This window comes from Chelonoidis abingdonii, chromosome 5 (assembly GCF_003597395.2).
Source record: "Chelonoidis abingdonii isolate Lonesome George chromosome 5, CheloAbing_2.0, whole genome shotgun sequence".
Lineage (NCBI taxonomy): Eukaryota > Metazoa > Chordata > Testudines > Testudinidae > Chelonoidis > Chelonoidis abingdonii.
The window spans coordinates 59,819,886-59,847,576 of NC_133773.1; the positions used below are offsets into that span (position 1 = coordinate 59,819,886).

The 27,691-nt window shown below is 39.4% G+C and overlaps 1 protein-coding gene across 2 annotated transcripts in view; it reads left to right on the forward strand.

Moving 5' to 3' along the window:
- The window catches only part of DCLK2 (doublecortin like kinase 2), a 141,674-nt gene that overhangs the window by 15,359 nt on the left and 98,624 nt on the right, over window positions 1–27,691 (forward strand). For both annotated transcript variants that reach the window (XM_032793230.2, XM_032793231.2), the window contains exon 2: window positions 3,889–4,223. In XM_032793230.2, the coding sequence (XP_032649121.1) occupies window positions 3,889–4,223 (335 nt within the window). The remainder of the gene's footprint in view (window positions 1–3,888; window positions 4,224–27,691) is intronic.

Sequence of the window (27,691 nt, forward strand, 5' to 3'; positions counted from 1 at the left end):
CCTGCACATTGGAGTGAAGTTCTGTGGCCTGCAATGATAGATGTATAACCCCTGACTCAGTACTGAAATCCTCAAATTATGATTTAAAGACTTTGAGTTACAGAGAATACACCTTTTACTCTAATTCAAACCAGCAAGTGACCTATGTCCCATGCTGCAGAGGAAAATGAAGAACCCCCATGGTCTCTGCCACTCTGACTTGGGGGGAAAATTCCTTACCCCAAATATGGTGATCAGTTAGGGCCTGAGCATATCTGCAAGACCCACTGGGCTGACACTGGGGAAAGAATTCACTGTAGTAACTCAGAGCCCTCCCCATATAGTTTCCCATCTATGGCCATTGGAGATGTTTGCAAGATATTTTGATGATTGGTCTGCATAAGTACCAATGGTGAGGGCCCTATCAAATTCATGGTCCATCTTGATCAATTTCATGGCCAGAGGTTTTAAAATTGGTCAATTTCATGTGTTCAGACTTTACATCTGAAATTTTGAGTGTTGTGATCGTGGGGCTCCCTTTTCTGGCAGCGGGGACTCGCAGCTGGGGCGCTCTCAGCAGCAGGTGGAGATTGGACCAACATCTGAAAACCTCCTCTAGCTGCAGGAACCTTTGGGGCCCAGCACTGGAGCTTCCTGCACCAGGGGGATGCACTCAGAGGTGGGTCTGATCTCCCCCTGAGAGTGGCCATGTAGGAGAAGGACTAGTCCTGTCCCTCCCCAGCCCGACAGGGACTTGCAGCTAGGAGCCCCCATCTGGGGTGCTCCCCACAGCCAGGGGAAGATCAGATTTCATGGGGAACGGCTTATTTCACGGTCTGTGGCGTGTGTGGGTGGGTATTAGGGTTCCTATGAATGGTATGGCAAGGAACCCAACCTCCTTTCTTATAGCCCACTGTAACCCTCCTGTGGGGTGGGGATGGGGAGTGCATGGTAAGGTCCCAGCAATGAGTTGGTTGGAAGACCTGGATGGAAAATGAAGGGAGGTTGGTGGAAGCCCCGGGTAGTTACTTGAATTATCATGAAGTTGCCTGCACTGCAGACTTTTATCTGCTGGGTAGTCCCAGACATCTAATAATAAAGTTGTGGCTGATCAAATCCATGTCAAGAGTTGTCATAAACAGAAGGTTAAGGGTTAATGCCTCTTTTTACCTGTAAAGGGTTAAAAAGTTCACCTAGCCTAGCTAACACCTGACCAGAGGAACCAATGGGGGAATGAGATGTTTCAAAAGGAAGGAGGTAAGTTTTTCCTTTGTTTAGAGTTTCAGTTTCAGCCAGAGTGAAAAAGATCAAGGAACCAGCCTCTGATCAGAGTAGTAAGTTTTAGAAAGGAATAAATAGGTTTTATGTTTATTTCTTTGTAACCTGTCTTATGCAATTAGAGGTAGAATCAAATTGGGTGGGGTTTTTTTTGTGTAACTAAATTTGTGCCCCAGGGAACATCCTCTGTGTTTTGAATCTGTTGTCTGTGAGAGTAGCTGGTATGATGATCTCTCCCAGAGGGTTTTCTCTTACCTTTCTTTTCTTTATTTTAAAAGCCTTTTTCTTAATACCTGATTGATTTTTCCTTGTTTTAAGATCCAAGGGATTGGATCTGTACTCACCAGGGAATTGGTTAAGGAGTCTCTCAAGGCTGCCCAGGGAGGGGAAGGTTTTGGGGGGAAAGGGAGTGATCCAGACACTGAAAATTCTGGATGGTGGCAGTGATACCAGATCTAAGCTAGTAATTAAGCTTAGAAGTGTCCATGCAGGTCCCCACATCTGTACCCTAAAGTTCAGAGTGGGGAAGGAACCTTGACAAGAGTCTTCTATCCTTCTTTCATTATAGCCGGTTAATGGGGCTGGGTTAGATAATTATTTAATGACAATAGACATTGAGATTCAAAACGTTAAAGCTTTATAACCATTAAAACACAAATTGTCAACATCACTTATCAAAATATACAAAGTAAATATTTTTTAAACTCTGAGTTCTCAAGGAACAATTTTCTCTGCCTATCTGTAAATTTTGATTGTGTGTGTGTGTGTGTTTGTGTGTGAAAAATTCAAGCCTATGTATTAAATATTTCCTCCTGATACGTTTCATAGACACGCTGCACACATTGACTCTGACTTCTCCTCCTTTTAGTATGAGATATGGTATATGACACTTTTTGGTATTAACAGAGATCTTCGAACTGTCAGCTATAAAAGGACTCTAAACTGCAATCTGCCAATGCACAGTGTCTGATATGTTCCTGTTGACCGCAATGGGATCAGTTTCCAATGACATCAAAGAGTAGATAGAACTGGGTTCCAAATTATGCAGAACAAAAATAACTAATAACTTATTTTCTTCAAATATTGCAAGTTAAATAAGCTTCCTGGGAATTTTAGTTTTCTAGTAAACTAGAAAGGGAAAAGTCACTTCAACTGGAGTAAGAAAACGGACAAGTAAATTTCAAATCATAGTAACTCAAAGGCAATTTGTTTCTGTAACCTGTGAAGGAAATTTACAGTTTCTTTCCCGATTAGGGTAAACAATGCAACTTTCAGGCCAGGTCAGTTTTTTTGGAGTCAAAGTTGTAGGGGAGCAAAGAAGAGGATTTTGTAATGGAAATTAGTTTACATAAGTGCGTTAGCATATCCATAGTTAAGTGTAACATCATGTATCTAATTTTCTGCACTTTTCTATTCTCTACATGTAGCATGATTCTCAGTCATCATTTATTAATAAAACCAGATTAAATATTTACAAACATTTTATTATATCTTGCATGTTCATTTCAAATTAGAAAAAGGCCCATTGGGAGCAACTTTAAAACCTAGATTTCAGCAGAATATTCTGAAACCTTTTGAACAGATTTACTGAAAACTGACTGTTCTGTATCCAGTGTTAATTTAGCATACTAATACAACCCTGGAGAATTACCATCATTTAGTCTAGAGTTCTGTTGCTGTTTCTTTATAACTCCATCCAGCAGTTTTTCCATTTCTCTGGTGTGTGAAATGATCTAACAAAATTCTGTCAACCACGTGACACTGCAAAGTAACAATAAAGCATAAAAGTTGCATATATGGCCTATACTTACTTCTAGTGTGTTTTCCCCATGAATGATTAAATATGATTGAAATTCTGGAAACTGGTGGACTTTCTTTGAATTTATTATCTTAGAGTAGGGCATATGTATTTTACAAGCCATATGCTGTCAATATTTTAACAGGAGACTGTTATAAAATTCCCCCCCCCCCACCACAAAAAGCCTAGAGTGCTTGAGCTTCAAGAGGGGGAGGAAGGACTAGATAATCTGTTAATGTGTTTTCCTATTTAAACATGTTTTCAATAATCTGAGGTGTTAAGGAGGCAACATCACAAAGCAAGTTAACTAATATTGTTGTACACTTTTTTTCTGCAAATTCTTAGACTTTGTCTCCAGAAAATTAGTCAAGTATATTACTAGAATATCACAGTGTACAATTTGTGACTGTAGGGAAGCCCAGTTCCTCCTATTGGGTACATTCTACAGGGTGGCGTGAGTGGGTGTATGCAAGTTATTTTTTTATTTTATTTTACTTTTTGTGAGTCCCAGGAATGTAATATTTTGTAGAGATAATTCAGCAGTATGTAAAAAGGGAGCTCTGAGAGAGAGAGAGAAATCTCTCCAACTCTCTCTTCAGTTTGGGTTAGCAGAATTTCTAACAAGGGACTCTTGAGGCCCCCTACCTAGCATATCACTGTGATTTACATTGGAGTCAATTGGACAAATAGATAATATTTGAAACTCAATGCATAGCACTGCTTCAGTCAAGAAATTGTCAGTTTGGAGACTGTATGGAATAGTTGAACTATGTGTTTAACATAAAACCCTAAATCACAATGTCTTTCTCTCTCCTTCCCCCCCGCCCCTTCAGGTGAAAGTTATGTATGTGCATCCAATGAACCGTATCGCAAAGTTGATTATACCAAGAATGTCAATCCAAACTGGTCTGTGAATGTTAAGACTGGGTCTGCTCGATCCTTGACATCTCTGACATCGATGAAAAGTGAAGTGAAGGAGAATAAAGATTTCATTAAACCCAAACTGGTGACTGTTATTCGGAGTGGAGTGAAGCCACGGAAAGCTGTGAGAATTCTGTTGAATAAAAAGACTGCTCATTCCTTTGAACAGGTTTTGACTGACATCACAGAAGCCATTAAGTTAGATTCAGGCATTGTCAAGAGACTTGTAACACTAGATGGGAAGCAGGTAAGAGAACAAACCATCTTGGGTATTGACTATTGGGTACAAATTAAGCTGCCTCTACTTTTATATTCTGTTATCATTTTCAGTTTTTGTTATCATCTAAGTTCTGCCCTGCTTATGAATATTATATTGTAACATTTATTAATTTTTCCAAAGTCCTCCTTTATCATCCCAGAAAAGTAGGTTTGCTATTCTTCAACCAGCAGATGTAATCACAATTTGGAAGGCTGGAATAGGTAAAAGGAAAAATTGGAGTGCGTGCACCCAATCCAGGCTTCCTGTCACCCTCAGCTCACTCATTTCCTGTCTCCAGTAAATTACTGCTTTCACTTATAGAATATTATAGTTGAAATTCAATAGTTGATACTAGTGTGTGCATGTGGGAGGGGGGGCCCTCAGGGAAAATGAAAATATCTTCTTGTAGTCTTGTTACTTCCTCCCCCTGCTTATTTACTTCGCCCACCTGTTACCTCTTGTCTTTCACTTTGCAGGGTCTTTGGGACAGGGACTAGTTTGTACAGTGTCAGAAGTCCTATTGCGCTAATCTATTTCAGGCTGTTAGCCATTTCTATAATATAGATTATTAAAACTCCAGGGCATGTTTATGACCTCAGCATATTAGTGATAGGTTTGGGGACATTATGGGTGGTAGTATACTTACTGTGGACTGAGGAGAATCTTCATTCTTGGCCCTCTGTGGCACTGGAAAATGCTCTGAAACAGGGCAAAACTCATTTGGCTGCTGCAGTAACTCTTCCTCATGCTCCTGGGAAGTAGGTATGGCCAGGTTATGATTGGAGTGGTAGTGAGGAGGAAGCAGTAAATGTTCTCAGGCAGGGTAGGCAAACTTCTAGAAAAGCTTTCTTTTCAATCTGCTGCTTTATTCCTCAGCTGCAGGCCTGAGGGGAGCTGTCACTGTTACCTCTTCGTTATTGTGCAGTTTTTCAACTGTGGAGAAGAGTAAAGATGGCAACTGCTCTGTTAAGGGAGGGAGATTCAGACTGTTATCCCAGCACAGACTGAGAACTGCCCTACGGGGCAGTTATGTATTTAGATTGCTGGGTATGGAGATATCAGTAACTTCATGCTGAAATTCTGCTTCTTTATATGCATCTCCCTTTCCAAAATGAAGCTGTGGAAGCAGATATTTTTACACAACTGGCTCACAAAAGCTGTCTCTTCTCCTTCCCTGTTCCCACTCGCACAATATACATAAAGCATGGAGCAAACTAAGGTCTTGGGTGATATAATTGAATCTGAGTAGGCTTTGATCTATTGACAGAACTATCCTTCACAGTGCAGCGTTCGTTTTGTTTTGTTTTTTCCATTTGTACATAGGGACAAAGGCAGCACTGAGCCCAAATGCCACTTAACCAATTCCTGACTTCTTTGCAGGTGCTGCATTAGATTTGAGGAAGAAATGGGGAGGGGGAGGGAGAAGGAGTAAGTTTAGAGTAACATGCTGTTTCCCAACAGGCAATCGTTCCTTCATTTCATGCTGTAGCAGTGTTTCTGCAAGCCTCAATTATTCTTTCTAGTGAGGGAAATAGCAAGTTGCCTAGCTCTACTTCCACCTTAGTCATATTCTTGCTGATTAGCTAATAGCGTGGGTGGCTGCACAGGTAACCCTATAGGGGCTCTGTCTTCAGGCACACTGATTAGCAGAAAGGCTCCTTTGCTTTGTCAGGTAACTGTTTCACCTTCCTAGAGAGGAGAGATGCTTCTGCTTTTCCTGCAGTAATGGCCTGACTCTCACACACATAACACTGTGTGCGTGCGGGTTTTTGTGTTTGTCCTTTGCTGGTATACGTAGAGGTTGGCACCAAGGGCATTTGTATGGTTTGGCAGATGGAAAGGCGCTTTGGTTCCAGTTAGCAGCTGATGGAGATTTGAGCCCATTTTCCCTAATGCAGTAATTACTTATTTTTCCAAATTTGCTAGGAAGGCAATTCTTTTGTGTTGATGTCCTGCTGCTGGCAAAACTTGAAAGGCAACTTTAAAAAAAGTCATTTTGTAATTGTAAAATGTAACTGCTGTTGTGTGGTTGGGTGTGTTGTTTTTTTTTTGTTTTGTTTTGTTTTTTTTTTTTAATCTTATCTGCTAGAAAATACTCTATTAACCCTTCTGGCCTCTCAAAAATTAAGAAGAGTATAAATTGTGCTCTGCTAATTTGGAATTGATATAGGAAGTTTTAAGTAAAGACATTCAGATATTATTTGCAAAATAATAATTTTCCCCACAACATTCCTCTTCATTTCAAAAGGAATCCTTAGTTCACTTGTTAATTTGTTTTATGTTCAGTTGAGTGATTTTACACTCTGAGGGGAAAAGATCATTAAATTAGTGATCTTTTTAGTAAAACCTACCTTCTAATTTCAAGCAGTACGTTGGAAAGAAGTCTTACAATAATTGTCTAATATTTTTCATTTACACATCAGACTGTTGTTCTTTTATTATATCAACAACATGACTATAGTTATGTATAGAGAAACATTTTCTTGAGATTTTGTGTATTATGAGAGTTATTTATTTTAAGCTATAATTTATAACATCCAATTAAACATTCTTCATTCCTTTAAACACCAGTGACCTTATAACAATAAGATCTGGACTTTTAGATTGTTAGTTGTTCAGCTCTCAACAGAATCTAGTTCCTGTTTCCCAGATTCTGACAGGCCATCAGTGCAAGACAAAATGCTTTGGTAAAAGTACCATGGCCTAGACTTTCTTTTCCTCTATTCTGGAGGATTTGCTCGATGTCTTCCTACAAGCAGAGTGAGAGCTGTATCTTTTCTCTTCATTTGTTTCTGGAATCCCTTCTTCCTACTCTGAAGTGAGGTGAGACAGACTAAACTTTGTTTAGAAAGTTAATCCTCTGTGCCCGAAATGAAGGATGGAGTGTTTAGATCTTGTTAAAGGAGCTCAAAGTAGTTGCCAGCACAGACTAGATATTGCCCTGCAGGTCAATAATGTATTCAGATGACTGGGGACAGTAACCTTGTGCTGAAATTGTTTCCTTATGTTCAAGAAAGCACATTCTGTTGCCAGCTGCATGGTATAGAAATAGAAAGCATGTACTGGTCACATAATGGACATAAAATATTGTTTGTCCATCCGCATCTTGACTCACCTCTCTTCCTCCTTTATAGCAACTGCTTGATGGTTTTTATTAACAATTTTATTGGGAATTTCCATAACAATTCAACAAGGCTAAAAAGTTGGGATCCTCCCTCAAAAGGTTGTCAGTACAGTATAACAAATTGTACTAACTGAAAGAACATGCCTCAAACAATAGGTAATAGTTTTAGCTCACGCTTGGTCCCTGAAAACCAGTGTTGTCTAGGTAGTTATCTCCATGCTGCTGAGTTGGAACAAATTCTCTTCAATGTTCTTTTAGGCCAGCTCCACATAAGGGTCCCATAATTTATTAAAGAGTAGTAAGTGACGCTCTGTATGTAAGCAGATGTTTCTAGTGGGAGGCTTGTCTTGGGGAATTTATGAAGGCCAAATGTACCCGTTAAAACAGCCTTGTTGATGTGAGATTAGGCAGCATTTCTTGATATCAACAAGAAATGAATAGGCAAGAGCAAGAGAAGTAGGATTAACTGTACAATTGGTATCCAAGTTCTGTTCCTTCGTTTTTCATCATCTGGCTTCCCCAGAGAATCTGAGACCCCTAGTATAATTCCCATCTGACTTGGGATCGATGCTTTGGCACAGAGCCTAATAAATAACCTTTCAGTTTACAGAATGTAGTGTAAAATTTAATATTTTCTAGCTTTATAAAAATAATGTTGCCTTATGAGAAGGGAAAAATGAGGATTTATAACTTGACGATGCGAATGTAATTTCTGCAAATACTGGTTACCTGTAGGTGGGGAGAGAACTGAACCAATGATAGTGCAGGGCTGTTTCTGTAAGACTACATTAATTTTTCAATTTAAAAATAAACCTTTTTCATCATCAGTAATGCTTACAGTGAAGAAACTAGGCATAAGTTAATATGCGTAGCGCTGTTGTGACTCTTCATCCCCTCTGTATTTTAAGCATATTTTAATTGCACTGTTACATTGCTGTCAGACATTTTACTGCAGGTGTTAGAAATTACTGTAATAGAGATTTGCCTCCACATTAGCTGGTATTGTACATACTCAAAAACTATTGAAAATTGGAAGGCGCTCCCATAAAAAGAGTTCTTTATCTTTCCTCTTATGTTTCAGGCTGTAAGCCAATGTTGCCAACTCTCTCTCAGATTTATTGTGAATACTCTAGTACAGTTTTGGCCCCCTGCTTCAGGCAGTCTCATGAAGATGCAATTTTGGAGGAACTGAGAAAGAGAGATGGAGAAACTCCCTCTCATATTGTCCTGTAGGCTAGGGCAGTTTCAGTAAACTGGAAGCCCAGAGACCACAAGTTTTAGTCCCAGCTATTTCACTGATTGCTAAGAGTTGTGAAGGGTACAGAAACTGTGGTGGTGATGGACCCTCATGTAGCTACTGTGGTGTGGTAACTCTCTCACTCATCCATTTTGCAGATAGATGATTGCTAGCTTAGCTTTCATGTAAGAGGTGTTTCTGCTCACCTGAGTGGCGAGGGAGACTCCCAGTCTGAATTTGATCCAAGCAATCTTAATGCAGTTTCATCACCGTGAACCTGCCACAAGGGAAGCTGGGCACACAGTCACACTTGTGGCTTCTCTGGGTGATTGGTTGCTCGATAAGGAGACACAGGTGTCTGACTGAAGATAATGTAGTAATAGATGTATGTAAAGTAGCATGGGAATCAGCCTGCAAAAGAAACACTGTTGGACCAGGAGAAAAATCTTGAGAGCTTGTGATTGGTCACTGCCTGATTGGCTCAAAGAGCAGAAAACATGGAGAGTGTGTTTTCCGTTAAAAAAGTTGTTAATTTTTGTCTGTTTTATTACTACAATAGCACATTTAAAAATTGAAGGAGAACGGGCCAAAGCTTTCTGTAGAAATTGTGCCACAGTAACTTGCAACAGTGTCTGCTATAGTGCATTTTTTTCTTTTTTGTTGTTCACATTTGATTAAAATAATCCATTCTTTCACAAAAACTGACCAAAGCACCACCACTTACGTAGCACGGAGTTGCTATTTAAACAGTTCAGTTTGTACTTCAAACGGTGACATTTTATGGCTAACTTTTTGCTGAGCGGTGTTTAGTTTTATTAATTTTTCAGAGCCTATTTTAATGACAATTGCTTTAATGACAGCAATTTAAGTAGTGATTTGCAGAAATGGACTTAGTAGCTAGAATGGTAAATGAGAGGCATGTGATTATGGCCACCTGCCATTCTAAGACGAAATCACAGAGGTGGGAATCTAAACCTTGGGAATTTGTTGAGTCCCACTGAGTTTGACCATTAACAGATAATTAGTCTGGTAAAACCTTTTGGAATTTATCCTGCAGCTGTACTATGTCAGATTAGGATTGGTGTCAACTGCTGACTGTCAGATTCTTAAAGGGCCCTAATTAAAACTTTTCCACCAGTAGGGAAGCCTGCCCCTGACAAGGACTTGAACCTTGTGCTGTCATCTCTTACTAAGCCTCCCTTTCAGTTGTTAGCTACCTGGAACATGTATCACTTGTCCAAGAAGGGTGCATTGTGGCCATAGCTCAGCCAGGACAGTAGATAAATTGGGAGCCCTAATGGTGGATCCCCCATGCACTATATTCCAGAAGGACACAGTGTCATTACAGCTACATCCCCAGGATGGTTTCAGAGTTCTGCATAAACCAACCTGTGCACTTACCTGTCCTTCACCCCTTCATTCCCAAACTGCATGAGTCGGAGAGGTGAGAAGGCTTCATTTTCCTTGACTTACAACATGTTCTCACCTTCTGTCTGCAAAGGACAAGATTGATTTGAAAATCTCTGACTTTGTTGCCATAGCTGGACCTCACTCTTTCTCCTATCTTATCTGAGAGGATCTCAAAGTGGATCATGGGTTGTATCTTACTCTATCAATTGCCTCTCATTCCTTCCCAACAAGGAGCAAGTGCTCATGCTACAGGAGCACAAATGACATTGATAACATCGCTTCAGGAAGGGCCTTCGTTTGACATTTCTAAGGCAGCTATGTAGACTTCCATCCATATGTTCATGAGACATTATATTCTAGGACTGAACTCCACTGCTGACACATCCTCTGGGACAGCAGTCCTTTGTCTGCCTCTGCAACCAGCATCCTTGCACCCTCCACTACTTGAGTACTGCTTATCAGTCCCCAACAGTGCAGTACACCTAAGGACCAGCACTCAAAGAGGAGGAGGAAGTTCTTACCCTGTAGTAAGTGGAGGTTCTTTGAGAAGTGTGGTCCCTCTCTCTTTTCTGCTCCTTTCTCTCTGCTTCGGACCTTGCTTGGATTCGCAGTAAAGAAGGAACTGGAGACATGGTCAGCCCACACTGTCCTTTATCATGTTGTTTGGAGGCATAAGCAGATGCAGAGCACGTGCAGGCAAACAGATACTGCTTTCAAAATGCTTTGATTCTGGGCACATGAAGCATATGCATATCCCACAGAGGCATTCAGATAGGAACCACACATCTCAAAAAGGTCCACTTACTATAAGGTAAGTAACGTCTCCCATCCCCCCTTTCTGTCACCACTGCTACACACGCAGACAAAAAGTTAGTGAGGCATTATGGTGAGTGGGGGTGGTGGGATTTTTGTTTGTGATGGGTTTTTAAGTTGTAAGCGTTCAAAATTCAGTTAGGGTTCCTAAAGTAACTGTAATGTACTCTCTTTGAGAGTTTTACAGTAAACTGTGTTTGGTAATTTTATGAATTAATATTTATAATATGAGAACTGTGGTTGTGTAATGGTTGCTGCGGAAACTGTATCTTCGAATAGCCTGACTTTTGTGTATGATGCTTCTTCTGAGAGGGAAGGGGGGAACAAATCTGCAAGACTAATTTATTTGAATTTGCAATTACTGTACTATACAGTGAAAGAAGCACATGTTGAGACTCAGAATCAGATGCACTGAGGAGTTTTTTTGTTTGTAGATGGTTTTTAAATCTTCTTGAGTCATCCATCAGTCTTACAATTTATAGGAGAACATCAGCGGTCTACACTAGATTCTGCAGAGGGTACAAAGTGTATAGATTCTGCCAATATGAATCTTGAGCTCTGCGCATCAGTGTGTTTTTTATATTGCTAGAAAGTTTGTCACCCTCTTTTAATGCCTATATAAGAGAATAATTTGTACAGTCAACCATTCTATTTATGTTTGGTAAAAATAATTAGGAAATCATTTTCCAACTAATTTTCATTACTAACTCCTAACTATTTTTATCTTAGTGTATATCAAAAGCATTAGGTGGAAATTCTCCAAGGCAAAATTGAGAATTTGCCATCAAACTCCTACTAAAAGGCAATGGGAGTTAAGTGAGCAGCTCTTACTTGTGCCTTTGAAAATGATCTACCTTGTGCTCATAAGGAATAAGTCCAGGGCAAGCTTCTGAAGTTTTAAAGAAGCAATTTCTGTCATATTATGTGCAAAAATTTTAAGTGTCTGAAAATCTTTCTAACTGGTGGTTTTTTAAAAAAACAAAAACAAAAAACCTACCGCTTATATTTGAATAGCTAAAAATATTAGTCGCTGCCAGTGCTGCAATATCCATGTGGATATTTTTAACAAGCTAGCTTCAGCTGAGCTAATGTGAATGTGTCTACCCACATTGGGAATCTCATCTCCCAGCTGCAATGTAAGGCTACCCACAGGCTAAAAGTGGAGATAGCTAGGCAAGGAAAGAACTTTTCTTAAGGTACCTCTTACAACTTTAAAAACACACTTGTGCAAGGAGGGAACAGACTACAATGACAACATAAGAATGGCCAAACTCTGTCAGACCAATGGTCCTGCTAGCCCAGTATCCTGTCTTCCAACAGTGGCTGATGCTAGATGCTTCAGAAGGAGTGAGCAGAACAGGGCAATTTATCAAGTGATTCATCCTAAACCTCTGACTGAATGACAAGGGGATACCCAGAGCATGGGGTTGTGTCCCTGACCATCTTGGATATTAACCATTATGGGCCTATTATCTATGAATTTATCTAACTTTTTTTAAACCAGTTTATACTTTTGATCTTCACAGCATCCCTGGCAATGAGTGACTGCTGATGAATATTGAGCCATGACAATTCCAAAATCTCTTTTGTTCAGGTATATCTCCTGAAAGGAGAAATGTTCAGAGGAGTTAGGGTGCCCTTAAGGGGAGTCTGTTTCTCTAAAGGGAAGAATTGAGCTTCTGAATTTTTTTTTTTTTTAGATTGCAGGGGGACCCCAAACACCTAAAAGTGAAGAATCCATTGAGTGAGGCAAGAACCAAAAAGGATAGGGAAAATGCATTAGGTGCAAACTAGATTGTAAGCTCTTAGGAGCAGAGACTGCAGCTTTCAATCTTTTTGTTCAGCACTTTTTACAAGGATGCCATGTTTCTGATTGGGACCTGTGTGTTACTACAGACAGTAAATGGGAAGAATAATCTTTTTCCTCTTCCTTACTTATTCCCCATCTGTAAGCATCAGCATTTATTAATCTGGTTAGATTTAAAAGAAATGAGCTCTAAGCGGGGCTGAATTTTTGTCATGGTGTGTTTAGGGAAAGATTGTTATGACAATGTCAAGTCATACAAACCGTGGTAAAAATTAAACATATCATAGTTTTCTATAAAATAACTGACTTATGCAGAATTTATTTGTATCTTGAAAGGTGGAGCATAGCAATTTTGTATACCTCTTACACGTTGAAGCCTCCCGTTTTGATTTATTCTCAGTGCATCAGTGTTGCTCAGCTGTTGCTCTTGGTGGTTTTATCATGCATCAGTAAAAGCATCTATGTCAGAGCCTATTTCTCTTGCTGGCAACGGTGAACAATACTTTTCAAAATACTGTGTCCTTTTGTTTGGATGTAATGTGGTAGAAAGTTAACTGGGCTGTTTGTGTACAGTATATATTACACAATATTCATAAATGAATGTGCACATACTTGAATATTTATTTTGGGGATGGTTAAAACATCAGTGTTATGAGAATATTGCAGTTGTGATTTGTAATGTGGAAAGATTTCTTGTTTTTAAATTGCGGTAGATTATGAAACTATTGTATTCCAGTTAGAGCAAATACATGCCATTACATTGTACTGCATGGGGAAAACTTTTTAGGCTTTTTTCCCACTGGAATCAATGGGAGTTGTACTTCCCTCCTCCAGGGCTGAATTTGGCACATCATGTTTAATGTTAGTAACGCATGAAGTAATTGCATTTCCAGTCATTGTAAATCCTATTTTCCTGATATAATGGAGACGTGAGACGGGCAACATGAAATAGACTAAATGAACTGTTGGGATGTTTCTTTGATAGTTCAACAGATGTCCTGTTTTTTATCCAAAGCTGAAACAGTTTCACCAAGTACAGCATATTCTGCTTCACCTCCAAATACTGGGAAACAAATCTCAAAAATCACTTTCATCATCGTGTAGATAGAGGGATCGATTTTTACAATCCAATCCTCTTATCTTTCTGTGTAAGGACTGTAGGATTGCAAATGCTAGTGACAAAGGGAACAAGGACTTTTTTTCCTTTCTAGAGTGATTCTACTTGAATTTGTCTCCCAGGGGTTCTCTTCGATTTTTTTCACCTAGTTGCTCTGTTTATTATGACAGCCAAATAATCTAATTTTAGTCACATACCATTATTATTGAGCAGCACAGTATTTCATACAGACATTCTTATATTTCAAGTGCTAAAAATCATTAGATATTTAAAAACAGAATTGTTTTGAATACTGGGTCATGCAGTTTGTATATTCACATATGGATTACTGCAGAGCCTGCATGTAATCGCAGAATCTTGTTTTGCACTAATTGTTTGGATAAAAGTGTTTATACCATGTTTCCAAATACCACACAAAATGAATCTGTTTCTGTAAATCATTGGCCTCTGCCCAAGGATTCCACAAGATTTACAAGATACTTAGGTGAGGTTTGGTGACTTTATTTGCATTCTCCATTATCTGAGTAATGGTGAGTAAAGCCCTGAATGAATTAACTTGTCCTACTTTCTAGTTTCTTTTGAATTCAGTGCACTTTCCTGTGCCACTTCAGACCACTTCCCCCTCCCCCTTCTAGCTCTTGACCCTTCATTAGTAAGCTTTTGCAGTGTTTTCTGATGTGTAGCGCGGCACTAGGCTTCCCAATGAATCCTGCCTTTGTAATGTGTTTCAGCTCTGCAAGACCATAGTCTGTCGTTTTTGGTACAGGCACCTTTGCCATCAAAAAGACATGATCATCCTGTCTAGCTGAGGTTGCCAGCTTTGTGTTCAGTTCATTGTAGAATTTGTGCAGCAGTCCCACTTTCCCTCTTTTTTATATTGTTTTGTCATTAATAAAGGACAATAAAAGTCCTGGAAAAAAAAATTGCCTCATGGAAAGTTATTTATTAGCACCATTTTATTCATTCGTTACCAACAGTGATATTGGAAGGGAAAAATTCATGTTCTCATATAGAAGCTGTTAGTGTGTATGCATATGGTTGGAACTGGTATGTTCATTTGAATGATTAGATGCTAAAATTGGCTGGACGCAAAATAGTGGGTGTCGTCTTCTCTCCCAGTACCCCCTCAGAACATCATAATGGCCATACTGGGTCAGATCAATGGTCCACCTAGCCCAGGATCTTGTTTTCTGACAGTGGCCAATGTCAGATGCCTCAGAGGGAATGAACAGAACAGGGCAACTGTCATAACTATGAAGGGAAGGGTAACAACCCTCCTGAGTACAATACTATAAAATCCCTCCTGGCCAGAGACGCCAAAATCCTTTTACCTGTAAAAGGGTTAAGAAGCTCAGGTAACCTGGCTGACACCTGACCCAAGGGACCAATGAGCGGAAACGATACTTGCAAATCTTGGCGAGAGAGGGGGAGGCTTTTGTTTGTATACTATTTGTTTTGGGGGTTGTTCACTCTTGGGACTAAGAGGGACAGGACATCAATCCATGCTCTCCAAATCTTTCTGAGCAAGTCTCTCATATTTCACACTTGCAACAGCCAGGTGAGGCGTGTTAGTTTTATTTTTGTTTTCTCAACTTGTAAATGTTCCTTTTGCTAGAGTGTTTACCTCTGTTTGCTGTAACTTTGCACCTAAAGCTAGAGGGGGTTTCTCTGGGCTCTTTGAATCTGATTACCCTGTAAAGTTATTTTCCATCCTGATTTTACAGAGGTGATTTTTACCTTTTTTCTTTAATTAAAATTCTTCTTTTAAGAACCTGATTGATTTTTCATTGTTTTAAGATCCAAGGGTTTTGGATCCTTGTTTACCAGGACTAATTGGAGAGCCTACCCAAGAAAAGGGGTGTAAGGACTTGTGTGTGGGGGGGGGGGAGAAATTAGTCTCAAATCTGCCTAGGAAAGGAGGGGTTAGGGACTTGGGAAATATTTGGGGGAAGGCAGAGTTCCAAGTGGCTCTCCCCTAAGATTTAAAACACTCTTGGTAGTGGTAGCTTCCTGTTTAACCTGGTAAATAAGCTTGGGGGTCTTCAATGCGGGTCGCCTCATCTGTACCCTAAAGTTCAGAATGGGGAAGGAGCCTTGACAGCAACCATCAAGTGATCCATCCTTTGTCGTCCAGTCTCAGTATCTGGTAGTCAGAGGCTTAGGGACGCCTAGAGCATGGAGTTGCATCCATGACCATCTTGGCTAATAGCCACTGATGAACCTATCCTTCATGAATTTATCTAGTTCTTTTTATGAACCCAATTATAGTTTTGATCTTTACAACATCCCTGAGAACGAATTCCACAGGGTGATTGTGCATTGTGTAAAGTACTTCCTTTTGTTTGTTTTAAATCTATTAATTTCAGTGGGTGACCCCTGGTTCTTGTGTTATGTGGAGGGGGAAATAACATTTCCTTATTCACTTTTTGCACACTTGCCATGATGTTCTAGACCTCTATCAACTCCCCCACCCCCCAATCATCTCTTTGACAGGCTGAATAGTCAGTCTATTTAATCTCTCCTCATATGGAAGCTGTTCCAGACCCTTAATCATTTTGTTGCCCTTCTCTGTACTTTTTTCTGTTTCTCATGTATCGTTTTTGAGATGGGGTGACCAGAACTGCATGCCAGATTCAAGGTGTGGGCATACCATAGATTTATATAGTGGCATTAAGATATTCACTGTCTTATCTATCCCTTTCCTAATGGATCCTACTGTTCTGTTAGCTTTTTTGACTGCTGTTGCACATTGGGCAGATGTTTTCAGAGAACTATATGCAATGACTCCAAGATCTTTCTTAATTGGTAACAGCCAATTTAGACCCCCATCATTTTGTATGTACAGTTGGAATTATATTTTTCCAATCTGTATTAATTCACATTTATCAACATAGAATTTTATCTGCCATTTTGTTGTCCAGTCATCGTTTTTTTTATCTCCTTTTAACTTAGTTAAATGTCAAGAAGACTACAATCTTGGGTAATTTTTGTATCACTGTTTATCCTTTTTTCCTTCCTTCTTTCCTTTGCAATTCCATAAACAGATTTTTGTGTGTGTGGTCAAGTTACGGGTGCCCAACCTATGGCCTGCGGGCTGTACACAGCCCACAGATCATAAGGCCTGTGACCTGCTTCAACACAATATACTAATGGCCGATTCATTTGTCATGTTTACATCATTTTAGTTTAGTTATGTGTTCTTTACTGTTTCTTCCTTTTTTTATAATTGATGCATGTTTTACATTATGATTTTTTTTAAAAAGTAGACAAAACTGTACATAGGTTCTTTCTATCTAAATACATATGACACAGAATCTGTGCTTAGGTTTGTGGCCTTCCTGTGTAATAAGGTTGAACACCTGTGCAAAAATGTTTTCCCATGAACAGCGAAACCAAAATATGCTCTTCTCTTTTGGCTCTGCATAACTTCCTGTTAAGGATTTGTAAAATAAAATGTGCAAACTGATACTATATGCAGTGTAGTTTAGCTGTGTTGGTTCTAAAGAGCATGGTTTACCTTGCATTTTTCTGTGATGCTGAGAGTACCTTTCCCAGACCTGCCAACAAGCTTGTGTCTCTCACCAACAGAAATTCGTCCAATAAAAAATATTACCTCATCCAGACTGATACTGGACTTTCAGGAAATTTTTGGAAAACGTTCACCATAGTTTGTTTTTTTTTCGTATAAAACAATGTATACAAATCTATATTACAAGAAAGTTAAGGTTGCAAAAATTAGGAAATGCCAGGATTAAGGTTGCCCTTGCAACCTTAATTTGGCTTTCTGAATTGAATAGATGCTTAATAAGTGAGCACCATCCATCCTGTATTGAACGGAATGAGTGTTCTGGAAAAAGTAGTATGTGATTTATGTAATTAAAGACTGTTGTCATGCGTACATGCAAGGGGCCAAATTAAGGTTGCAGCTGAGCTGAGAGAGGCTTGAGGATGTTCAATGAAGACAGACTCTTTAGAGAGTTTGACTTGATATAACTATAGCAACTCTGCTGAGCAGCTGAGCATGTGATTTCCCCCTCCCCCCCCCATAGTTTATAACATGGCCAAATGTGGGCAGATTTTCACAGGGATGACAAAAGGCGCATCCCTGACAACAAGGTTACCCCCTCTGACAGATTTCAGGTCCCTGCTACAAAGCATGGGGATGCTGGAGCACTTCAGACAGAAAGTCTCAATTTTTTTTTTAACATTGGAAAAACAATGTTTTTCATTAGACTTGTTCTCTGAAGCAAATGAAGTGTTTTGGCTGGAAATTAAATTTAAAAAAAAAATTCAGCTGGAGGCAAACATCCAGCATGGAAAATTTCAGACTGAATGGTTAAAGTTTGGCAAACTTGTTGGAAAGTGAAAACAGGATTTTGTAAAGGGAAGTGGAAGCCAAACTTAATTATAGGTAGTGCTGCCTGTGTATAGTGTGATATATGTTGCTGGATAATAACTGTTTCTTTCTCTTGCTCCCTTCAAGATGTATCACATTCTTGCCATGTCAGTTATGTTCAGCTATTGACTAGGCAACATCAGTTTCTCACAGCATAAACTTTTCTTGTTTTTCTCTGTAATCCAGTTTTGAAACATGCTCTTTAAAGTAAAGCATGTTCACACCACAGGCAGCAGTTTTGGTTTCTGAAAGTTGTAATTAAGTGCATGACAATTCCATAGTGGGCAGACAAAGCTCTTGTGGGACACCTCACTAACCCATCCACCAGAGGGTTGTGATGGAGTTTTTAAGGGGCCTGATCCAAAGCCCATTGAAATCAATATGAGTTTGGCCAATGACCTGAGTGGAATTTGTATCAGGCCAGTGAAGACCCTGGAGCTATAAGGTCCCACAGAAATCATTGTTTTGTTTTGGGTGTGAGTTTCATTTCACTTAGTTTATTTTCTGTGCTTAGTTATGCTGGGCAAAGGGAGGATGCACAAATAAACCTCATGAAATAATATATTAGTTTAGCTTTTACTTTAATAGAAGTATTTTCATTTTTGCTTTCAAACTGTTTGCTTTAAAACTTCCAAAACTTAATGCTGGATATAAGCCAGGATTCATGGTGTAAAATCTTTGACTTGGGCAAATGATTGTGAGAATTCATTTGTGAAGAGCTGAATGACAAAATATATTGATAAGGGGACTCTGTGATGCGTGACTGAGGATAGATGCATTTGAATAGAGTGCTCTCGTCGTATGCTAAAATTAGTCCAGTTTGCATTTATAATGTTGATCATTTGCTAACAGAAATAACTAACAGTCATGGATACGTTTTTTTTAAAAGAGGAGGGAAAATATTGAATAAAACAAGCTTCCAAGGGGAGATCATGTAGAGGGAAGATTAAATAGATTTATTTTTTTAAATCGCACAATTTGATAACAGCAAGGGACTCCAAAATTTGTTGCACCACTGCATCTGTAAGTAGATTGGAAATCTGGGTATATAATACAATAATTGTTAATCATACTCCCCTTTAACCTTTGCTGATGCACAAGCCAAGACTTTGATTTTTCAGAAAGCAATGAGCAAACTCAGGGCTGCTGTATTTATTTAAATCCTAAACTTTAAGGTGCACAGCCAATTTAAAAAAAATGCACTTACTGGTAACGGTAACACCTCAGATTACTGTAAGTGAAACAGATCAGGGGAAACATGAACTTTACTTCTGTTTTAAGTGTGTTTTACTTTCTGCATTTGCCAGCATTTTGTGTGATCATTTTCACTATTTCCCCTTTATAGTCAGTTGGGCCCTGATCCTGCAAGGGGAACCTATATAGGTCGGCCCTATTGAATTAATTGTGGCTCGGCACTGGCATAGGGATTTGCCCATGCAGTGTCACTTGCAGGACCTAGACCTTGGTTTTTGTTTTTGTTTGGGTCTTTCACACAGCAATAGGATTAAGATATAGTCACAAAAATTGCCATAGGGACTTCATGTATGTACATGAAGCCCCTTTTAACTGACTTGCTGTAACACATAACCAGATTTCAAGGTGACAATGGTCCCTTTAAGTTTTATTTTCAACACTGCTGAAAATACTTAAATAATTTTAGAACAAAAACTATTACAGTGGTCACCCATTAGCAATTTCAAATATTGCCTTTAATAAAATTAATGGGGTATTCCCTACAGTTAGCGTAGAGAACATCTAGGAAGATCTGAGTAAGTGCAGAAGGGAGAATGGGGGCCCTAAATAGCCACACTTAACTTCTTCTGTAATACTATATAGCTTGGAAAAATATTTGTAATACAATTAAATTTTTATAAAAACATACTGACATCATTCCTTTAGTTGGGAATAAACAGTCCATGAACGTGCTGTGCCTCTGGGGCTTTCCAGATATAACTGCATTCAGAAAAACTATGATTATTAGCTTTATAAAATGGAAATCAATATCAATGTGGATCCATAGCTTTCTACTGTAATGTTGCTCATGGGATAGCCTCTTTTGGGGATGTGGGGTCCTCAGGAGTCATACAATTGTATTCTTAACCAGTTTAATACACTGCAGACAATAAGTGCAGGATGCTCCAAAAGAAGAGCTAGCAGATAATTACTGTTCTGTACTCTGGATCTGGATAAGACCTAAGACTCTTGCAGTGGATCAGCTAAAAGAGTTAGGCTGGGAATTCTAAATGTAGAAAAAATAAATAGTCAGTGGGTCACTGATGGGGCCTCAAGGAGATTCACTTCACTTAGTGACACTGTACCTAGAGCTAGTAAAAAGAACATATGTTCTCAAAAGCTGCTTAGAAGGCTTCATTTAGGAGCTGGGGCATGTATAAACAGTAGCCTTAGACTTTGAGAGTAAAAATAAGTACAGTGGTAACCTCCTAAGGAAGGAATGGTTGTTGGACCTATACCCCTGATTAGGATAGTTACCAAATGGATTAAAGTTAATACTATATTAAACAAATATAAAACTTGTTGGAACTTAAAGAAATGGCAGGGACTTTCTCTGTGGGAAGAACCTGAGAAGCGGGGAGAGTATAGAAAGAATCTCTAGGTACAGTTGGTACTTAGATTTTGAGACAATTTGCTGACACTTCCCATATATACAATTTATTTTGGTACCCATTGGACCCATTTTAATGTAATATAACTTAAGCAGTATTCCTGTGTCTGTGATGAAAACAGTAAGTTGCTCAAAAGCATCCTTTTTCTGCTACCAGAAAACATTGCATACTTGTAGTCAGGACAACAGTCCTGGAATTTCTGTGTCTGATCCAAAGTCACTGCAAAATGTCATGTTTATGAATAATCAAAATGCAAATGAATGAATTTTCACAATGATCTCTCTCCTGCCATCCATCTCCATCCTCTGATGAACGGAGGCTAGGGACACCATTCTTTACCCTTCCTGGCTAATAGCCATTTATGGACTTAGCCACCATGAATTTATCCAGTTCCCTTTTAAACATTGTTATAGTCCCAGCCTTCACAACCTCCTCAGGTAAGGAGTTCCACAACGTTGACTTGTGCGCTGTGTGAAGAAGAACTTCCTTTATTTGTTTTTAAAGCTGCCTACTTATTTATCATTTGGTGACCCTAGTTCTGTATTATGGATAAGTAAATAACTTTTCCTTATCCACTTTCTTCATCACTCATGATTTATATCCTCTATCATATCCCCCTTAGTCTCCTCTTTCCAAGCTGAAGAAGCCTAGCCTCTATTAATCTTCCTCATATGGACCCTCTCCAAACCCCTAATCATTTTAGTGCCTTTTCTGAACCTTTTCTAGTGCTAGAAATATCTTTTTTGAGGTGAGGAGACTACATCTGTACCCAGTATTCGAGATGGGGGCGTACCATGGATTTATAAGGGCAATAATATATTCTCAGTCTTATTCTCTATCCCCTTTTTAATGATTCCTAACATCCTGTTTGCTTTTTTGATCGCTCTGTGCACTGCGTGGACATCTTCAGAGAACTATTCCATGATGACGCCAAGATCTTTTTCCTGACTCGTTGTAGCTAAATTAGCCCCATCATATTGTATGTATAATTGGAAAAAAACCCAATGTGCATTACGTTACAGTTATCCACATTAACTTTCATTTGCCATTTGTTCCCAATCTCTAGTCATGTGAGATCTTTTGAAGTTCTTCACCAATCTGCTTTGGGTCTTAACCATCTTGAGCAGTTCGTATCATCTGCAAACTTTGCCACCTCACTGTTTACCCCTTTCTCCAGATCATTGGTGAATAAGTTGAATAGATTGTCCTAGGACTGACCCTTGGGGAACCCACTAGTTACCCCTCTCCATTCGAAGAATTACCATTTATTCTATCCTTTGTTCCTTGTCTTTAACCAGGTCTCAATCCATGAAAGACCTTCCCTTTTATCCCATGACAGCTTAATTTACGTAACAGCCTTTGATGCGGCACCTTGTCAAAAGGCTTTCTGGAAATCTAAGTACACTATGTCCACTGGATCCCCTTGTCCACATGTTTGTTGGACCCTTCAAAGAACTCTAATAGATTAGTAAGACACGGTTTCCCGTTACAGAAACCATGTTGACTGTGCCTCACAGTTTGTTTTCTATGTGTCTGACAATTTTATTCTTAGCTATTGTTTCGACTCATTTGTCCAGTTACTGACGTTAGACTTACTGGTCCGTAATTGCAAGGATCACCTCTAGAGCCCTTTTTTAATATTGGCGTTACATTAGCTAACTTCGAGTCATGGGTACGAAGCCGATTTAAAGGCAGGTTACAAACTTAGCTAATAGTCCGCGACTTCACATTTGATTCTTTCAGAACTCTTGGGTGAATGCATCTGGTCGCGGTGACTTGTTAATGTTGAGTTTATCAACTAATTCCAAACCTCCTCTAGTGAGACTTCAGTCTGTGACAGTTCCTCAGATTTGTCACCTACAAAAGCTGGCTCAGGTTGTGGACTCCCTAACATCTCAGCCGTTGAAGACTGAAGCAAAGAATCCATTTTTTTTTCCACAATGACTTTATCGTCTTTAGTGCTCCTTTGGCTATTGTCGATCGTAAGGGGCCCCACTGGTTGTTTGGCAGGCTCCTGTTTCTGATGTACTTAAAAAACATTTTTGTTAACTTACCTTGGAGTTTTTGGTAGCCGTTCTTCAAACTCCGCTTGGCTTTTCTTATTACCACTCTTCACTTAAGCTGGCAGTGTTTGTGCTCCTTTCTATTTGCCTCACTAGGATTTGACTTCCACCTTTTTAAAGGAAGTCTTTTTATCTCTTCCTGCTTCTTTTACATGGTTGTTAAGCCACGGTGTTGGCGTTTTTTAGTTCTTTTACTGTCTTTCGTAATTTGGGGTTATAAATTGAATTGGCCTCTATTATGTGTGTCTTTTAAAAAGGCCCATGCAACTTTGCAGGGGATTTCACTTTAGTCACTGTACCTTTTAACTTTTGCTTTAACTTAACCCCCTCATTTATTTGATTATAGTTCCCTCTTTTGAAATTAAATGCCACAAGGTTTGGGCTGTTGAGGTGTTCTTCCCCCCACAGGGAGGGTTGGATGTTATTGTATTATGGGGTCACTCTTTCCAAGCGGCCTGCGCATAGTTATCCTCTTGGAAACCCTGTGCCACCAGATTATCTAGAGTTGCCTCTCCCTTGTGGGGTTCCTTTCAGCTGCTCCAGAAGCGTCAGTTAAGTATCGAGAAATTTTTCTCGCATTTTCGTCCTGAAGTGAAATGTCCCTCTCTGGTCAATATGGGTTAATTGAAAATCCCCCACTATTATTTGTTCTGGTAATTTTGATAAGCTCTTCTAATTTCCCTTAACAATCATCATCACTCATACTGTCCTGAGTCAGGTGGTCGATTAATTAGGTCCCTAATGTATATTTTTATAATAGAGCAGTGAAGTCATCCATAGCGATATATGAAGATCCTTAGAGTTTACTTCATTTGAACTTACATTTCTCAATGTAGTGCCACTCCTCCCCCTGAACAACCTGTTCTGTCCTTCCGATATTTTTGTACCTGGAATGATTGTGTCCCACTGATTGCTCTCAGTCCACCAGGTTTCTGTGATGCCTATTATATCAATTATCCTCCTTTATCACAAGGCACTCTAGTTCACCCATCTTATTATTTAGACTTCCTAGCATTTGTGTACAAGCACTTTTAAAAATTTGTCCCTGTTTAGTTGTCTGCCTTTTCTGTGTGCCAGATTCTTTTTTATGGACTGTTTATCATCTGATCCGGCCTTACATTATCCTCTTCCGTCCTCTGTTCCTGACTATAACCTGGAGATTCCCTATCATCAGACTCTCCCTAGAGAAGTCTGTGTCCGATCCACATGCTCCTCTGTAGCAGTCGGCTTTCCCATCTCCTAGTTTAAAACGCTCTACAACCTTTTTAATGTGAGGTGCCAGCAGTCTGGTTCCACTTTGGTTTAGGTGGAGCCCATCTCTCCTGTATAGGCTCCCCTATCCTAAAGTTTCCCCATTTCCTAATGAACATTACCCCTCCTCTCTACACCTTCGTCTCCACGCATTGAGACTCTGAAGCTCTGCCTGCCTATCTGGCCCTGAGCGTGGAACTGGGAGCATTTCTGAGAGTGCCACCATAGAGGTCCTGGATTTCAGTCTCATCCCTAGCAGCCTAAATTTGGCTTCCAGGACATCTCTCCTACCCTTCCCTATGTCATTGGTACCTACATGTACCACGACCACCAGCTCCTCCCCAGCACTACACATAAGTCTGTCTAGATGCCTCGAGTGATCCTCAACCTTCGCACCAGCCAGGCAAGTCATCATACGGTTCTCCCCGTCATCACAAACCCAGCTTGCATGCATCAAAATAGTTGGTTAGTTTTTTGTTTTCTCAAAAATACTAAAAACCGTAGCTTACCTTTGTAGACTACATTCTTTAAAAAAGTGAAAAACTAAAATTGACAAACTTATAAGGGAAGCTGCCTACAATATTTTATTTCCCTAAAGCATTTGAAAACTACATCCACATATTTTTATTAGCCACTCTAACTGGAAAAAAAAAGCTTAAAACTCTATTCTAAAGAGAACAAAATATTCAGGTAGACAATTTTATTTATCAAAATGCATTGATTTGGAACAGTCAGGCTATAAAACCTTGAAAATCCAGTGTTTATTCTGGCCGCTCAGATTTAAACTACACAGCCCAAATCTTGGGGTTTCTGAAAAAAGCAAACTTAAGCCTACAGCCTTCTAAAAGGACCCAAAAACTTTCTGTGGGTATGTTGTAGTGGAAAGCAACATGTAGGGAAATGACAACAAAATCAATCACTTTAAAAAGCCATAGCATGGTTTTCAGATTGATATTTTAGTATGATCTCTTTTGGTTCACAAATATTATATACAAAGTCAACATTCTGAAACTAAATTATTGGAAGTGTCCAAAATAAACCCCAAACAAAGCAAGAAAAATGACAAGTCAGTTGGCTCTCAGTTCAGAAACATGGCTTTGATTGGTTGTCAAGGCCATTGATATATTTGGTTGATCTGAGCCCTGAATTTGGAGTCGTTTATTTTTTAAAGCTGTGTTTTATCATTTCTCTCTGCTCCGGGTGGTTAATGCAGATAAACTGTTGGGTCCCAGTTTTGTTGCTAGTCAGTTTCCTTTTGTGCTGCTTCTTCATTAGCACAATAGCATTGTTGATTTGTATTTATAATTCTGCAGGTGAAAGCTGACTTAAAAAAAAAAAAAAAAAGCAAACCCTTTTCATTCAAATCAACAATTTGCAATTCCATTCATATTTTAATCTAGATATAGGGCTGAACACACACACTCAAGTGCTACTGTTCAGATGTGAGCAGTGACAAAAAATGACGACTTTACCAGCATTTTTACATATTCCAGTGCCACGTTCTATTCTTTATTTTAGCCTTAGGTAGCCAGCGTTCATGTTTCCAATTTTTGCCAAGCTGAGAATTCTCTAGTTTCTATCTGTAAATTTTTTGCTTGTTGTGTATTGAGTACAAAAGGTGGTGGTGGTTTTTTTTCCTTATTTCCGGATTTACTGATTCTCAGTCTGTAAATGTTTTATCGATGCACTGAAAATGGGGTAGATGTCTGATAAGATCTGGCATATAGTTCAGGCATGATGGAGATCAAGCATGATCAAGTGCCTGGTGAACTGGTGAATTTTAACCTAAAAATTAACTAATGTGTGAAAAGTGGTTGTTCCCCTTTTCCCCCCCACTCATAACTTTTTCTTATTAAGTTTAAATTGTTTAGAAGCCTCAAAATATGTTAGGTGTTAAAAAAAAATGTTTATCTGAAACAACTGCCATAGGGTGAAAATAGGCTTAGTGAACTTTGACTTCACTGTAGCATACACACAAACTCAGGAGATTGTCAGTAACAGTTATTGCCTCAAGCAGAATTTGGGGAAAGTAGAATAAATACAATCATTGAGAAGACAGGATCAGTCAAAGAATGGGCAAATGTAGGTGTCATATTGTTCCTCATGAAATGAAATTGTTTTAAAATTACATAGAATTTGAATGTTTAAGTCTGGAGGGCCTTGTATGACAGGAGTAACTCTGTTTTCCATTTGCTCTTCAGTGAGTGTAGTTTTTTTTTTTTTAATGGATATTTCTGAATAGAAGATAGTGGAAGACAGTAACAAATCTTACCAATATCACTATCGGAGTATGTGCTGTTTTTGTGTGTTCAGAGTATAGAAAAATAAATAAACTACTTATTTTCTAGCATTTTTTTCACTTCAATTCACATAATGATGTGAAACTGAGCAAACCCAACATGATACATCCTGGTTCACTGCCTAACAGAAACATCTGAAAAGAACTTTCTTTTCATATTGGAGTGGAGAGAAATTGTTTCTAAAATTGTTTCTCTCTTTGTATACATCAACTGTTAGCTAGCTCTCTAGGTTTATTGTCTTCAGATATTGATGGTTAATGAATTCTCAGAGCAGGGATAATCATTCTTAAGTGTATGGAAAGCATCTAGTACATAGTAGGCACTAGTGGTTTTAGGGAAGAAAAAAAAAAAAAAGTAATTGCAGCCTGGTACCATATCTAAACACCTCTGAACTTCAGATGTGTTGTGAACTTCAGACAGATGTTTAGATTCAGATATTTAATGTGCTCGCAGAAACTATATGTGATGGGTTCTTTATCCAACTAGCTGTAAGGAGGCATTGTGGCTTTATAGGGGACTTCCTCTGCAGTTGGTGGGAGAGAGGGAGAATGGAGAAAATTTTACCTGGACAGAGCAGGAAGTGGCTGAACCAAGTGTGATGGGTGGAGGGGAGGGCACTGACCTTCTAGGTAACTGAAGATGATGGGGGACGTACTGCGGACAGCTCTGGAGAAGCCCTCTCTTGGTGCAGTCAGGCTAGCAATTCCCACCCTTGGAATCAGAGTAGGCTGGCTTTCTTCATGGCGTGCTATGGGCATTACACTAGTCGCCTTTATATTTGGGGGGCTGTGGGGAAGACTGCTGCCAGACTGGCTGAGGCAGAATGGGGATTTTTGCCTTTCCACAGCACATCAAGGACCCTTGGGGGAGTCAGGAAGCTTAGGTTAAAACATTGTAACGTAATTTAAAAAAGGTGCAGATTTCTAGTGCAGGCACCTGTTATAGATAGGATACAGTTATCAGATAACATGGGTTGGAGGGAGATTTAGAGGAAACAATCCCTGAAGGAAAGGAGGTTCTGGGCTCCTAACAGCTACTATAGCAGGGAGCCAACCCCCTTCCTTTTATAGTCCTCTTAGCCCTCAAACAAAGAGAGGGTGATGGGGTCTGTGGCAAATTGCCAGTACTATTATGATGGGTCTTGTGCTTTCTTTTCTTTGGGGGGCGGTCAGGATGCCATTTCTTGCCCCTAAATTGGAATATTAATTGCCCCACTAGTGTCCTAGAGGAGGGGAGTGGAAAGGGAGGGACCTGGGCCCGCCCTCTACTCCATGTCCCAGCCCAAGGGCCCTGAGGATAGTGGTGAACCACTTG